This window comes from Acartia tonsa, chromosome 12, assembly GCF_053477335.1.
Source record: "Acartia tonsa isolate MP-2025a chromosome 12, ASM5347733v1, whole genome shotgun sequence".
In the NCBI taxonomy this organism is placed as follows: Eukaryota; Metazoa; Arthropoda; class Copepoda; order Calanoida; family Acartiidae; genus Acartia; species Acartia tonsa.
The window spans coordinates 14256053-14272050 of NC_137271.1; the positions used below are offsets into that span (position 1 = coordinate 14256053).

The following is a 15998-nucleotide window of genomic DNA, read 5'->3' on the forward strand; positions in this document are numbered from 1 at the left end:
CTTCGCGCGGCAATTTACTAATTCAGGAACGCTTTTTTTACTTTTCACTAGGTGTGTGGACCATGGAGGAGGGAGGGGACATTGCTTGGGCTATTTATTACACAATTCCCCAAAGTTTTACAATTACATTTTTTATTCGTTGGCTTACAATTTTGAAGACTGTTATTGAATTTGATACAACCTATCATTGATTGAGTGTCCAAAGGTTAAAACCACTAATTGTAATCTACAAAAGGGGTAATTTTGTGTATCATTGTTCGGGGAGTATGTCAATTTAGCTGCCATTGTCTTATCCCTTTAGATCCCTATGGGTGGACTCTTATGGGGGGTGTTTACAAGTTTAGGGAATGGGTGGCCAAAACGTGCTCAACTGGAGGCTTGAAAGATATTTCTATAAATTAAGTTATTTAAACATATGGTAGTGAATACAAAAATGAAGTACTCTAACCATCAAAAGTAAATTTTTTACCTGCTCATTTTATAAAGTATATCAAATGGGGTTGATAAGAATAAAAATAAAATAAGAAAAAGATTATTTTGACCAAGAAATTAAAATCAAATAAAGAGGGTTTTTATAATTCAATTTAAAAGGAGGGTGGGGGGGGGGGGGGGGAGTAAGACAGACAGACCATAAAGAGTCTACACATTGTTTTGTCCGTCTATCTGTCGGGGGCTATGGCACTTACACATCCAGCAAATTTACACAGTTGTATTTTTGGCAAAATGTTTTCTTCCTTTTTCTCATGCCATAAATACATCCAACACTGGCAAAAATACATCAAATAGTTTTATACATATGCCAAAAATACATCTGACACTGGCATTTACACAGTAAAAATTCAGTCATAAATACATCTATTGCACTGGCAAAAACACATCGACTATAAATTTGCTGGATGTGTAAATGGCAGTCCCCCGTCTGTCGTTTAAAGACATAAACCTTATTATTTGATTTTGAGGTTTCTGATTTTACATATTCCCTCTCTTTCTTTTCTTTGTTATGACAATTGAACATTTCTCTATCTATAACTTATTTTGTCCGTCTGTCCTTTTATGAATTTTTGTGCTTCGCTACTTATGTTTCTTGTTTTGAAAGTAGAAAATGATCAACTGAATCTGATGTCCTCTGTGAGGAGTAGGCTGAAGGACTTTTATTTTCAACAATGTCAGAATGTACTATTCCAGGGAGGGAGGGGACATTGGGCTGTTTATAACACCAGTCCCCAAAGTTTTATAATACCGTTTTCTTATTCGTTGGCTTCAACTTTGGACACTTTAATTGAATTTTGATTGTTTTTTTTTATGAAGTTGAGTGTCCAATCGTTTCTACCACCAAGTGTTATCTACAGAAAGGGGTTATTTTGTGTATAATCATAGGGAATGTTCATCAATTTATCGGCTATAGTCTTATCCTTTTATTCACACTCTATATTTTCTTTTTCCCGAGTTCTTACTTAAATAGTTACATAAAATATAAAAATGTACTATTATCATATCAAATAAGGATAACGGCGTTCATTAATGATCTAAAATCAGTTGGTAGGACGAACGAATGAGTGTCAGAACTTAATAAGCAGAACATAATGAGTATAAACAAAATTGTATTTAAATTTGTTGCTAAAATGATTAATTACAGGATTCTGTTTTAGGATATACTTACATTTAAAGTACTTTATTATTGAGATGCTTCACTTGTGTTATTGTACCTTATTGTTCTTGGAATCATTGCTTCAAAAATCAGATAAATAGAAAAATTGATATGATTGGTATGAATAAAAGATGAAATCACCATGTTTCAAATGGACGTACTGAATTTCTGGTAATGATTATAGAATTGCTACACTTTCTAAATCATTTGAAATCAAAGAACAATTTTAAATTAACGATAACAAGCGGAAATACAGAACAACCCTAATTATACAAAAACTTTTCTTTTAAAAATTAAAAACTGTAAGCTTTATTTTAAAATAAAGAAATTTTTAAGAGTTAGTGAAATACCAAATTTGTTCTTTTTATCAAGTTGGATTCCGCTATAACTTACATTTTATTGACAGCTTTCAACCCTAGTTTTATGGAGGAAATTTACTTAGATAAGATGCAGAGCTGTCCGACTGCTTTTAAACAGTCTTTAGCTACTTTAAACTTTTTTATTTAGATTTCTGTTCCAATCTTCAAAATTTTTGTGAGTAATGATATCAAAATTAATATTTCGTCATTTTGTATATATATAGATAAATAACAAGTATTTTGAAGCTTGAAGGACAGCCAGACATAGGGAATTATAAAGTAGCTTTTCTACTAAACAAATAATCTTTGAAGATATACCATGCTGGGAAGTAATTAGCTAAATTTGTGGATGCTAATGACATCTGACTGGTTACTAATTAGTATGCAAGTCAACCTGTCAGTGCGATATTGGGGAGAAGTATGTTCTAATAAGAAATTGTATAATCCAGTACGGCTTCTAAACCGTTTCATTTCCACAGGATTAAAACTGGTTCTCAGCCATACTGATAAATCATAAATAGCATCGAATCACTTTCTACGAATCGGTTTAATGCTATAAATTTTCAATCTATTATCCGCGGAAAGCTGTCTATAATACGATACGATTGATAACTATCCAATTTAAGTAATGATAATTTGACTGTACAGTATCTAAAGTAATATTACACTAGTGGATGGGCCCCTTGAATCTAGTGGCTCTAAAAATGAAGGCATAATTGAATTTGTCAGACTGTCAGACATTAAAAAAACTTTTATTATTTAAAATAATTTTTGAGATTGCAATGAATTATTGCAAATTTTTCGACTGAAAATCTTCTGAAGAATACATTTTTTATGTTTCGCTACTTATAGAAGTGGTCATCCTTGTATCTAATACAAGTACTAGTTTCTTTTTTGAATATGATAAAGATAAAGCTTAGCAGATATTCAGAGAGGGATGAGACTTTGAGCTGTTTATTACACTAGTCCCCAAAGTTTTCTTATTCATTGGCTTAAAAACTTTGGAACCTTAATCGAATTTTGATTGCTTGGTTCATTTAGTTGGAATGTCTTAGCGTTTCAACCTATAATTATAATCTACGACGGGGTAATTTTGTGTATCATCATTTGGGATGTAACATCAATATATTATCTTATCTCTTTAGATCCCTGGCAGATATTACATTGTTGTCATAATGAAATAATTTCCTAATTTGATTTTTTGGTTCATTTAGTTAAATGTCCAAACATTTCAACCACTAGTAGGCAAATATTACATTGTTATTATAAGGAAATAATTTCCTAATTTTGATGTTTGGTTCATTTAGTTAAATATCCAAACATTTCAACCACTAATAGGCAGATATTACATTGTTATTATAATGAAATATTTTTTTAATTTTGATAGTTTGGTTCATTTAGTTAAATGTCCAAACATTTCAACCACTAATAGGCAGATATTACATTGTTATTATAATGAAATAATTTCCTAATTTTGATTGTTTAGTTCATTTAGTTAAATGTCCAAACATTTCAACCACCAATAGGCAGATATTACATTGTTGTCATAATTTCAGGTTAGTTGGAGCTGTGTTGGGAACACCTGCTGATGTTGTCAAGGTAATTTTCAATAGATATAACGATACCCCCCTTTACCCCATCCACTCCCCTCCTACTGGATGAACAAACTGTCCAATAACTGAGCTCAATTGTAGCAACCTAAATTAACAAAAAAAATTCCCCTGCCAATGTATTGACGTATACTATATCTATAATACAAAGTAGCTTAATGTCTGTCCGTCCGTCCCTTAAGATCTCGGTAACCACTGAACCGATCGGATTCTATTCTTCAGTGAATACCTACTGAAGTGAAGTTTACCTACTGGTCCTCTGGTGGTTTTAGGTGGGACACCCCAACCAAAGACGTCCAAGGGGGGGGGGGGTAATGGGGCGATTACCCCTCCCATTTGAAATTTACCCCTACCCTGGGGGTGCCGTAGGCACCCCCAACCATATAGGAGGGGGTATTTACCCCCCCAAAAAAATAATTTTGAGGGGTAAATACCCCCCCAAAATAAAAAATCTCTAATAAAAAAAAATTTACCCCGGGGGTAAATTTTGGGGGGGTAAACTAAATTTACCCCTGCCAACAGATTTCAGGGGGGGTAATTACCCCCCCCCCAAGCAAATTTTGGGGGGGGGGGTAAACAAAATTTTACCCCCCCTAAAAAATTTTTACCCCCCCCCAAAATAAAAAGCTTGGACGCCCTTGACCCCAACCCCCCAAAAAATGAAAAAAAACAATTACTTGAAATTAGTGGTGGAATCTCCAGAGGTACAAAGCCGCTAGTCCATTTATATTTCATTAAGATAACATACAGACTAATTTTACATGAATTAACATTCTCATTTTACGGAAAGGATATCCCGGACTTTAAGAGTAGCATCGCTAATAAAAAAAGCCTTCATACAAAGACCTAAGTGATAGTCATTAGTTATTGACGGTCAAGTACTTATATAGAGATGATACGCATATAAAAACTTGATATTATTTATTTCTCTCGTTTATATTTATTCATAGAATTTTCCATGGTTCGCGAGTTGCATATTTTTATGTGGCCATTTGGTTGAAATCTTAGATAAACAAGGGCGACTTTGCAGCGAATATAAATGTCAAGAATGAAAAATATACTGTCTGCAGCTGCGACTTCCCAGGGTTGCACCAGCCCCAAAAGTTTTATAATAACGTTTTCTTATTCGTTAACTTAACAACTTTGGGGACTTTTCTTGAATTTTGATTGTTTGGTTCTTAAAGTTGAGCGTGTAAGAATTTCAACCACTAATTGAAATGTACAGAAGGGGTAATATTGTGTATCATCATTTGGGAATGTACATCAATTTTTCTGCCATTGGCTTATCCCTTTAGATCCCTGGCAACTTTATCTTGTTTTATAATTATGCTTCTGCGGATGTGAAATTTAAAAAATTGGGCTGAAAGTCCTGCGATTTTCCATTAGTTGTGGTTACTAAAATTATGGTTTTTCTAATTAAAGTTCATGCAAATTGTTAATTTTAATAACCTTTATTAAAAGCTTGATAATACAATATACAGCCACAATGGATGCAGAATATACGTGGATATTATGACATTGGAAAAGTTATCTTCATTTAGCTTGCTAACATGAAACTTGTTTATTGGTTAGTTCGTTCATCCAATAGGAGGGGATGGGATGGAAGGGAGAAATCGTCATTTTAGCCAGTTGTAAGTATCACTTTATTAGAGTACATTAAAATCTGGTGTAAGATCCAGGTAAAATATCCATTACACCAACTTTTAAAGTAATATTATTTAATTTCATTTAGTTTTCTTAAAAAGAAAAATTATTTACTATTTTCGTATAGTTGCTGAATTTTTAATTTTTTTCTTACTTCTTTTCCTTCTTTCATAACAAAATTATAAATGTGTTCTTCCACCCATGGAGATTTTTAAACGTATTTCTTATAAAGAAATTTAGGATTCTAGACGAACTTCACCTAATTGAAACGAAGTATAGAAATTATATATATCATTTATAGTTAACTAGCTGTTGTGCCCTTAGCATCTAGGAGGTCCTTATTACAGTGGGTAGAAATGGGCAGAATATCCTGAAACTTTCCCAAGACAATCTTAAAATAAAATAGCATAAAACCAGGTAAAGTTTTCTTAAATGGAGAACTGAATCGAAGTATTCATCGAAATTTTAAGCTACAGACAAAAATATTTTGCATAATAGGATGAATTAATTGTGTTAATTCCACTTTTATTTTTTAAATGAATTTCAAACATTTATGTCCAGCTTAATTTTGGTTTTCCATTAAATTATTCCTGATTATTGTAAATCAAATAGATATAGAATATCTAAATGGCGAATCTGGCAATAGAATCCCTCAAATTTAAAAAGCAATCCCAAGCAGAAAAAAATCTTTTGTTTGTTTATCTATAATACAAAGTAGAACGATGTCTGTCTGTCCGTCTGAAGCTTAAGATCTCGGTAACCACTGAACTGAATGGGCTCTACTCTTCAGGGAATATACCTACTGGTCCTGTGATGGTTTTACGTTATTTTGTTGGGGGTGGGACACCCCCCCCCCCAAAAAAAAAAAAATACACCCCCCAAAAATATTTTTTTTTTTCGTTTTTTCGAAGAAAAAAACAAGTAAAGGGGATGGGAAAACCGCAACCACACTTAGGGGCGAAGCCCTAATTGAAAAGAAAATGATACTTCCTCCCCCCCCCCAAAAAAAAAAAATTGAGCCATTTTGTAATTGTTAAAAATTGACTTTTCTCTGTAACAAAAAGTTGTCGCACATATAGGTGTAAAAATATTACGCAGATTATAACACACAAAACAAAAAAAGATGGGTTGGGGTTGAACTTTTTGGGGAGAAGCCCCTTGCGGCTAGGGGCGAAGCCGCTAGTAGTTGATATAGTTTCCCGGATGTTAGCTTTATCTAAAGAAATTTAATATTCATAGCTGACTTGTTATATGTTTTGTAATGAGCTTTACAGTATACAAGCAAAGAAATTTTAACACGATATAATGTAACTCTATCCACAAAATTCGATTATTTTTTAGCGGACACATTATTCGAATAGAATGAAAAATAATTACTTTTTTTAACCAATAATATGGCCGGATTGTTCCTTCTATTTAGAGGATATGTGTATTGGTCTTTTATTTTTTTGTATATCACTTGGTGACAAGTATAATTGGATATAGTATACGTGGATATATTGACAGGGGAAATTTGACGTCAATTTAGGTTGCTATAAGTAAGTTTGTAAGTCAGTTTGCTCAATGCTCATCCAAAAAGAGGGGAAGGTATGGGGTACTTTAGCAAGCTGTGAGTATCACTTTATGAGTTACATGAAAATCTGGCGCAACATCCAAGTATTTATATATCGATTCAAGTATGGTTATATAAAAAAGTTTGCTCCTTCAACAATGTTTTATAATCTGTTCATCGCAGATAGACTGAAAATGTAAAGAAGGACTCAAATAATATATTGCCATTAAATAATCTTAAATCTTAAACATTGAGTATTACAGTTTTTCTAAAAATAAGTTCGGTTGTATAACTTATTTCTTACTGATGAGAGAAGAATATAAAAATAGTAAAAAATTCAATTTTCACAATCAAAATTATTCATTCTAATGGAATCTCTTTTCATGTGCTTTGTAAAAGTGAATACTCACGTTTTACAATTAATTTGAATTAGGTTGCGCTTGTTGTAATATTACTAGAGTAACTTCTAAATGTTCGCTTTAATTAAAAGTGTGATCTAAAGGGATACGACAATGACAGATAAGTTGATGTACATCCCCCATGATAATACACAAAATTACTGTAGATTACACTTAGTGGTTGAAACATTTGGACATTCAGCTAAATGAGCCAACCAGTCAAAATTCTATTAAAGTCCCAAAGTAGTCATGTCAAAGAATAAGAAAACGTTGTTATAAAATTTTGGGGACAAATGTAATACACAGCTCAATGTCCCCTCCCTCCCTGAATTGAATTCTTTGTATACACAGACAAATAAAATAAAAGTTAAAGTTTGAATTAATGTAGAAAAAATAGGCTATTAAGTAAAATCTTATATCGTTATATAAAATTATCAAGATGTCTATGTGTAGATTAAATTATTGATATCCCAACATTTTTCCTCTTTAAATTGAAGCGTCAAAGATAAAGGAAAGTTTTACTTTCGGAAGGGTTATTCCACCCTCCCATTTGAAATTGTCCCTTAAAAAAACCTCCCCCAACAAAATATATTATGTAACGCCAGATTTGAAGCTATTCGTATGCCTCTTACTTGCAAACCACTGAACCGATAGAGTCCTTCAATTTAGAAAAGCTTTACACAGGTTTTTGATAGTTTTAGGTTACTGGATTAATTGGTCAGAATATACGTATTTTACTTGCTTGTCGTCCCTAGAAGCTAGTGGCACAGTTGCTAGTTTTAAAGGCGGGCGATGTCTGAATCTAATATCTTGTTCACCGCTGGACCGATTAGTTTCTCTTTTACATGCAATTTTCCAACTTGTCCTATGACATATTTTTCCCCTATCAGGCATAACATAAAAAAAATCTAGTAAAGTGACATTCTCCATTTGTAAAAATGTAACATCCCTTTCATTCATTATACTTCACTAATTTGCTTTTGGTACTCATGGGCAATAGTATTATTATATCTGAAAAACTTGTAGGATGATTACATAAACACGCCAGGGATCTAAAGGGATAAGGCAATGACTGATTAATTGATGTACATCCCCAATGATGATGCATAAAATTACCCTTTTTGTAGATTTCATTTAATGGTTGAAACGTTTAGACACTTAACTTAATGATCCTATCAATCAGAATTCACTAAATTCCCCATAATTGTTAAGCCAACAAATGAAAAAAGGTATTATAAAACTTTGGGGACTAGTGTAATAGATAGTTCCTTGTCCTCCCTCTCTCTGCAAACCCACTCACTTACCTAATATGTGATCACACTGTATTTTATATAGCAACACGTTTGTATAATTTTTTTGAATATCATTTTATTTAATTCATAGCGGCCACGCTTAGGGGGAGGGATTCGACCCCCTACCCCAATTTTCAGTTTTAGATTTTTTAAGAAAAGTAAAAAAAATGGGGGTAATTTTTTATTGGTGATTATAACTTGGAGGGTGCTAGTATCCTCCCAAAAAACTACACATAAATAGAGAATCTTATCGGTTCAGTGGTTAGCTAAATCCGTCCAAACAGACACCAACCTGTTACTTTTACTAGTAACACATTTATATAATTTTACTGGATGTAATTTTATTTAATTATTATGGTAGCTGCAACACATACTCAGAATATTCATAGGATATTTATTTGGGAGGGAGGAGACATTGGGTTTGTTTATTACACTAGTCCCCAAAGTTTTGTAATAACGTTTTCTTATTCTTTGACTTAACAACTTTGGGGACTTTAAATGAAGTTTGATTGGTTGGTTCATAAATTTGAGTGTTCAAACATTTCATTTAAATGTAATCTACATAATGGATAATTTTGTGTGTAATCATTAGGTATGTACATCTATTTATCGGCCATGGTCTTATCCCTTTAGATTCCTGATAGTGTGGCATATGAACAAACTTATCATAATCTAAATGTACCGTTAGACTGGTTATTATCAGTTATCTAAAGGGATAAGACAATGGCCAATAAATATATGTACATTCCCAATGATGACACACAAATTACCCCTTCTGTAGAAAAAAATTAGTGGTTGAAAATAAAACGTTTGAACACTATACTTAACCTAATAAACAAATTAATCAATATTCAGTAAAAAAAGTTGTCAAGTCAACAAATAAGAAAACCTTATTATAAAACTTGGGGGACTAGTGTAATAAACAGCCCATTTTATCCCTCTCTCTCTCTGGGTACTTGCCTAAATGGGAGCGCAGTGGCTGAACTGACAGGTGTCCCAACTATTGAAAGGATAACATTATCACACACATCTCTTCTGAAACATAAATATGCTTGATGTAATTTACATTCACAATCACGGATTAAGCTATAACCCCAGAATCTTAACTCTGGAATAAATAAACATGATAAATAAAATAACACAAATAAACAAATATAAAAATATATTGACTTGATGTATTTTAAATAAAACAGCTTGGTGTATTAAATCACTGGTTCGAGTCCCATCAATCCTTCCTGGCCTCTCACTCCATTCCCTGCTTGGTGTATTTCTAGCCAGCTTGATGTATGACTTAACTTGGTGTAGATTAACCTAAACAGGTTACAGATTAATCACATTAATTCTAACAATTATAGGGTATGACAGCATGACTTACTTAAAACGTGCAGCATCCGCTTGTCATCAGGGAGCTGGTGGGTTCGAATCTCGGATTAACACCCTGGCATAACTAAAGACTTTTAAATGATTTAATATTCTGAATATTAAGTATTGACACTCTACAAGTGTTTATATTAGCTTTACATTTACTGTACTGGAAATATCTGAAACCCTTTTCCTTTACAGTAATGAAATCTGCAAAATGTAAACAATCCAAATTTAAATTGGATTGGTTCAATTATATAATTGGTGGAGAGAAATTAATGTAATAATGAAGCTAACAAATGTTATTTTTATATATACATACTAGTGGCTGCGCTCCAAGCATCTATGGACTCAATATTCCAAGGTGTTTTTGGAAGTATTGAAAACCCATCCTTGATTAAACAATAGAATAGTATTAAACCATCCCGGTAACTATGTAAACTTCTAAAATACAGAATACACTTTGAAACGCCTCATTTTACCCATTGCAAAAAAATTCTTTGACGTCCATAGCAGTGTGTTTAGAATTATTGGATCTAATATTTTGTGATTTTTAGGCTCGAGTTATGAATCAGCCAACTGATAAACATGGACGTGGAATCCTTTACAGGTAATTTTGAAAAAATTTTCCCTTTTTTTATTTTTTGCCCATTAAAAATAGTTCCTTTCGTGACAACGCCTCTTAAGGGTCATTTCTTCATATTTTAACAGTAGCTTTTGATAGTTTATTTTAGGTTAGGTTAGAGCCACCCCTTAATGGCTAGAAATAGGAGAAAAGCTACTGTTAAAATACGACGAAACGCCCCTTTCTTTTACTGCATTTTTTGCAATTTGTATGGTAGCCAAAAAGTATGTCTGACCTGATCCTAATAATAAAAAAACGAAAAATGACCACCACATTTTATTTCCAATGAAATTCATTTTAATAAGTGGGGGTTCCCCTGCTCCACTAGGATTTTGAAGGGAATTCGCCAAGTAAGGTTTAATTATGGTTTTCTATAGGGCGATTTATCTATTGAAAGTATACGTATCATCCTCTACATTTCATATAAAGTTTTGTTTTGATTTATAAGAAGCTTACCTGTACAGAAAAGTTGTATCGATCGATCGAGCTGTTTTATGTAATGAGAAATAATTTTATTTGTTATAGGGAATAGAATGATATAATAATATGCAATTTAGCAATATTGAATTTTATTATTATCCTTAGCTATAAAAATCATTATATAAATCATACGTGTTAAATTGTTACATAACATTTTTGCATTGAAAGTTTTTTTTAGAAACTCCTTGGACTGTTTAAGCCAAACAATTAGGGGTGAAGGTTTTACAGGTAATTAAAATATATTTTAGTTCAGAACAGTGGCGTGCATAAGGGGGTTGTAGGGTGGGGGGACGGGGGGGGGGGGTGAATCCACTCAATAGAAATATAAGAATAGAAGCATATTCTGAACACTTTTTTCGTCAAATCTAAGAAGGAACATTTCTAGCAGACAAAAGTATTGTTCGACTCAAGCTGATGTGGATTCTTAAAAACTTATAGACTCGCTACTCGATAGTGAGGCAAAATTATTTTTGTGAAAAATCATCCAAAAGCACATTAAAAATCTACAAAAATTAAACATAATCATATGTTAATAACCCTTTTAAGATTTTATTTAATTTTTGTACATTTTTTATTTGATTTTGGAGGATTTTTCACAAAAATAATTTTGTCTCACCAGCGAGTAGCCAGCCTAACTTTTTTTTTAAGAATCCACCTCGTTTCGAAGCTTTCAAATTTAAACGAAATTTTTGGGCAATTAACTCTGATTCCGCAAAGCTTTCTACTAAGAAAATATACTGTTTACAGCTGACTTTTATCTATGTATAAAATGAAAAAAAACATGCATTCGTTACAAGATGTGTACAAAAGGGGGGGGGGGGGGGCGAAAGTGACACTTTTTGAAACCAAAACTAAAAGTCAACAAAGGAACTCAACTAAAAAAAGAGTTACAGGTCTGAGATTTTGCATGGCAGTTGCTTTATAGGGGTACAATATGGAACTGTGAAGAAACGGCGTCGCAACCGCCGTTTCCCGCCAAATTTTTTTTTGCCTTTTCTCGGCGGTTTTCGGCGGTTGCGACTCCGTTTCTTCACAGTTCCATATTGTACCCCTATAAAGCAACTGCCATGCAAAATGTCAGACCTGTAACTCTTTTTTTAGTTGAGTTCCTTTGACTTTTAGTTTTGGTTTCAAAAAGTGTCACTTTCGCCCCCCCCCCCTTTCAATTAATGAAATTAAATGTATGTACCGATGCGATTTTCCTATTGGCTCAATCAGACATTACCTCTCTTTCTTAGAACCTTTATTATCCACTCCTATAAGACTTAAACAAACAGATGAAAAACTAACCCCCCCCCGCTCCTCTAATTATTATTATTTTCAAAGAGATGGGTGGTTTATGAAGGTACTTTGTGTGTTAGCGTTTAATTACTGCATGCTGGTATTAAATAGGTATTTATGTGTTGGCAGTGTTGCCTGGAATTAAATTTCAGCTCGGCTTCAACACTCCGAAACTAAGTAAGATAGTATTATTTTGTTTTCAGGTCTGTACAAAGGCTTCCTTCCCTGCTGGCTGAGAATGGCGCCGTGGTCCCTCACTTTTTGGCTTTCATACGAGCAAATCAGATTATTTTTTGGGGCCAAAGCTTGGTGAATCTGGTTGCATAGAAACGTCCACCACTCATGGATAGGAAGAACAATTTTGTAGAAATTTGACAGTTTATAATTATAGAATGAAATAGAAGGTTAGGCAAAAGTGTCAAACTTGAACCCAACTCAAAGAAATTAAGCCTAAAAATGGCATTGCGATTTTGTATGGTAGTTTCTGCCTTTTTCTACAGAGAGACAAGGGGAAAATGGGCTGTTTATTACACTAGTCCTCAAAGTTTTCTTATTCGTTGGCATAACATTATTGGAAACTTTAATTGAACTTGATTGGTTATTGGTTATTTTGTGTATCATTAATGGGAATGTTCATCGATTTATCGGCCATTGTCTTGTCCCTTTAGATTCCTGGTTTTCTATACATTGTACTACATTAGAGCTGCCTTGCAAAGACATATTGCTGACCTTTTTGTATTAGTTGGAAAAGTAGCACTTCTCTTAGTGTCAAATTTAGGAGAAACCAAGGGTTTTTTACCACTTAATAATCATATTTGTTGGTTATAATTATATTTTTTAGTCTCTATATAAAAAAAAACAATAATGTATTTATTTTTATTGAATCTGGTACTTATGTATGTGATGTATTTGTAGTATCTTAGAGCTTATAAACGGGGATTGGCAGCCGCGACTAAGCCTCATATTTGAACGTTTGAATTTCAAGGGATTGCCTTAATTGGGTGAGGTTTGTTGATTTCCCTGAGGCTTACAGACGGCTTACGCGCGGTTGCTGAGCCTTGCTTAAAAAATAATAATTTGTAGTAAAAAACTAATATGATGAAAAAATTTATCTTTTTTTATTACAACAAGGGGGGGGGGGTTTTAATGCAACCATCTCGTAATCAATGTATAAATGGCACTTAAAATTCGAATTTTGATCTAAAATTTTGCATGAGTAATCCCTTGTAGGTCTATTTTCCCTAAATCGAAAAAAAGTTGAAAAAGTAACGGCTAACGGCTCAGCCGTTTAGCCGTTTTTTGCTATTTTTAGGGCAAATCTGTCATAAATTACGTAGAAATCAACTTTTTGAAACATATTTTTGCTTTAAATCATGTGAAATGATACAAAAAAAACATTTTTAGATTTCTAGTACCAGCAACTACCGGCTAGAACCGTTTGAAAACGTTTTAGATCGGAAAAGAGCATTATGTGGAGAGAGGTTTCGTGATGGATTTCGCTTGAAAATACCCAACAAATGGCTAAACAGATGAGCCGCCAGCCATTAGCCGCTACTTTTCCAACTTTTTGTTTGATTTAGGGAAAATAGACCTACTAATGATTACTCATGCAAAATTTCAGATCAAAATTCGAATTCTAAGTGCCATTTATACATTGATTACGAGATGGTTGCATTAAACCCCCCCCCCCCCTTTTTTTAGTCTAATTTTAAAGCACTAAAGAGCAAAATTATTATATTTAGATTACTTTTAGTTTTTCTTTTGACAGTACCAACAATGTTATTTTTGGTGCTTCTCCCGTAGTCTTAGAGATAATTGAGTCAAACCTTATTTAGCCCAACTAGATGGGAAATTTTAAAATAAATAACTTTGTCACAAATGATTTTAATTTGTCTAAAATGACTCAATTATCTCTAAAAATGAGGGAGAAACAACCAAAATAAAATTGTTGCTACTCCATGTGACAAATGTCTTGAAAATAAATCAACAAATATTTGTTATTATTTTCGTAAATATCAAAACAAGGAAAACTTGTTTTTGATGAATGCTCTGGTTTAAAGATGTCAACACTCAAAATTTAATTAAGGAAAATACTAATCTCTATTTTCACTGGTTGTCAAATGTTTTAATCAGATTAAAGGAAAATTATTTCAGTCTTATTGATTTTGTCTAGTACCATGTATTGGCATGTCAGAAATGTAAAAATGAAATCTGGTCCATTTCTTTTTGGGAGAAAATACAGGAAAATGGCCAAATTACATTTTTTCTCATCAAAGAACGGGCTATATTTCGACAAAAATAATATTTCTTTTCTGAACCCTAACCCAGCGAATATAAGATGTCGGCTCCTACGTACTATGCATCAATGTTTATAGATGGAAACCACCGTTACTTTTGAACGGCCTTGCTGAAATTGCAGCTCTAGGTGCCAGAGCTGCCAATTAGAAAAGATCCATAATAAAAAATGTAGCCATAAATTAGAAATGCAATGTAGATGGATTTTATTGTTTATTTCAAACACTACCAATTTTGTTAGTGAGTTTATGTTTTTTTACATCATATTGGTGTTCAGTTTTTTGTAATACTATTAATTTATTTTCCTAGAAAGGAATATAAAAATTTTTGTTGTGTCATATAATCACAAAAAAAAAATTTCAAAATTTATATTTATACTATGGAAGTCCTAATAGGATAACATTCGTGTACGGAAGGAATTAGGTTTCTGATTAAATGTATTTGAATACATCTTAAATAAATTCAGAATATATAGAGAAATTGTCTTCTTATTTGTTTTCAATAGAGAAAAAATAAAAACAAATTTATTTTTTCTTAAACTAAAACGTGCCATCCATCAATGGATATAGAATACGTGGATATTGTTTTTGAATTTTTGCATACTCTGATAAAATTTTTTTTCAGCTGGTTAATAAAACGTTGATATGTATGACTTGACTCTTACCTTACCATGCAATACAATATTAACCAATATCTGAGTACGAAATTAGTAACCTAAATTGACGACAAAAACCCACAATATCCACGTATTCTATATCCATTCGTTCACCTTACTTGCCTAGCAATTTGTATACTATTCAGCATGGAGGGAGGAGACATTGAACTGTAAATTACACAGGTACCCACCGTTTCAAAAGCTCTCCTTTTCTTTTTTTTGTCTGCTAATAAACTTTGGGTACTTTTATTATATTTTGATTGGTTGCGCCCAAGCTTTTCAACCAATAATTTTAACGTACAGAATGGGGGTTATCTTTATTGAGTATGTACATTCATTTATTTTCCAATGACTTAAACCCTATAGATCCCTGCTGTAATGTTACTAAAACGGTCAGCTAAAACAATTAATTACTCTCTAGGCCATTTTTCCTATCAAGGATGATAACTTCTTTATAGTAGCGCAGCTTTTCTTGGACCTTGGTATATACTTACGTCTAAAAGTGTCATTTCAATGGACATTACTTTCTTATTTTTAAAGTAATAGCCAGTGATTACACTGTGCTATACTGGAAAAAAAGTTTTTTGGTGTATTTTTAAAGGGTCGATAATTTTAAATGCAGAGTGTTTTTTTAATGGAACAGAAGCATTGCTTAAATACCACTCTTAAAGAATTAATCATTAATGTCTTATTTTTTCTTTTATCACAAAAACAAAATATGCCTGAAAAACCTTTTAGTCCATAGTATATGTTTTTCTAATTATTAGTGGACCAATGGCCAAGGTTATTGGTTGACT

General features: G+C 32.7%; 1 protein-coding gene across 3 annotated transcripts in view; it reads left to right on the forward strand.

The window, feature by feature from the left end:
* Positions 1–13235, forward strand: part of LOC145333872 (mitochondrial uncoupling protein 4-like) — a 103821-nt gene extending 90586 nt beyond the window's left edge. Inside the window, exons 13-17 of one of the 3 annotated variants that reach the window (XR_013884628.1) lie at positions 3564–3606; positions 10423–10475; positions 11149–11198; positions 12455–12728; positions 12968–13235. Coding sequence is in view for 1 of the 3 variants with exons in the window: in XM_080179133.1 (XP_080035259.1) it covers positions 3564–3606; positions 10423–10475; positions 11149–11198; positions 12455–12564 (256 nt within the window). In the remaining 2 variants the exon portion in view is untranslated. Of the gene's footprint in view, positions 1–3563; positions 3607–10422; positions 10476–11148; positions 11199–12454 lie in introns of all 3 variants that reach the window. The other 2 variants (XR_013884629.1, XM_080179133.1) reach the window with 2 other exon arrangements.
* The last annotated feature ends 2763 nt before the right edge of the window (positions 13236–15998 follow it).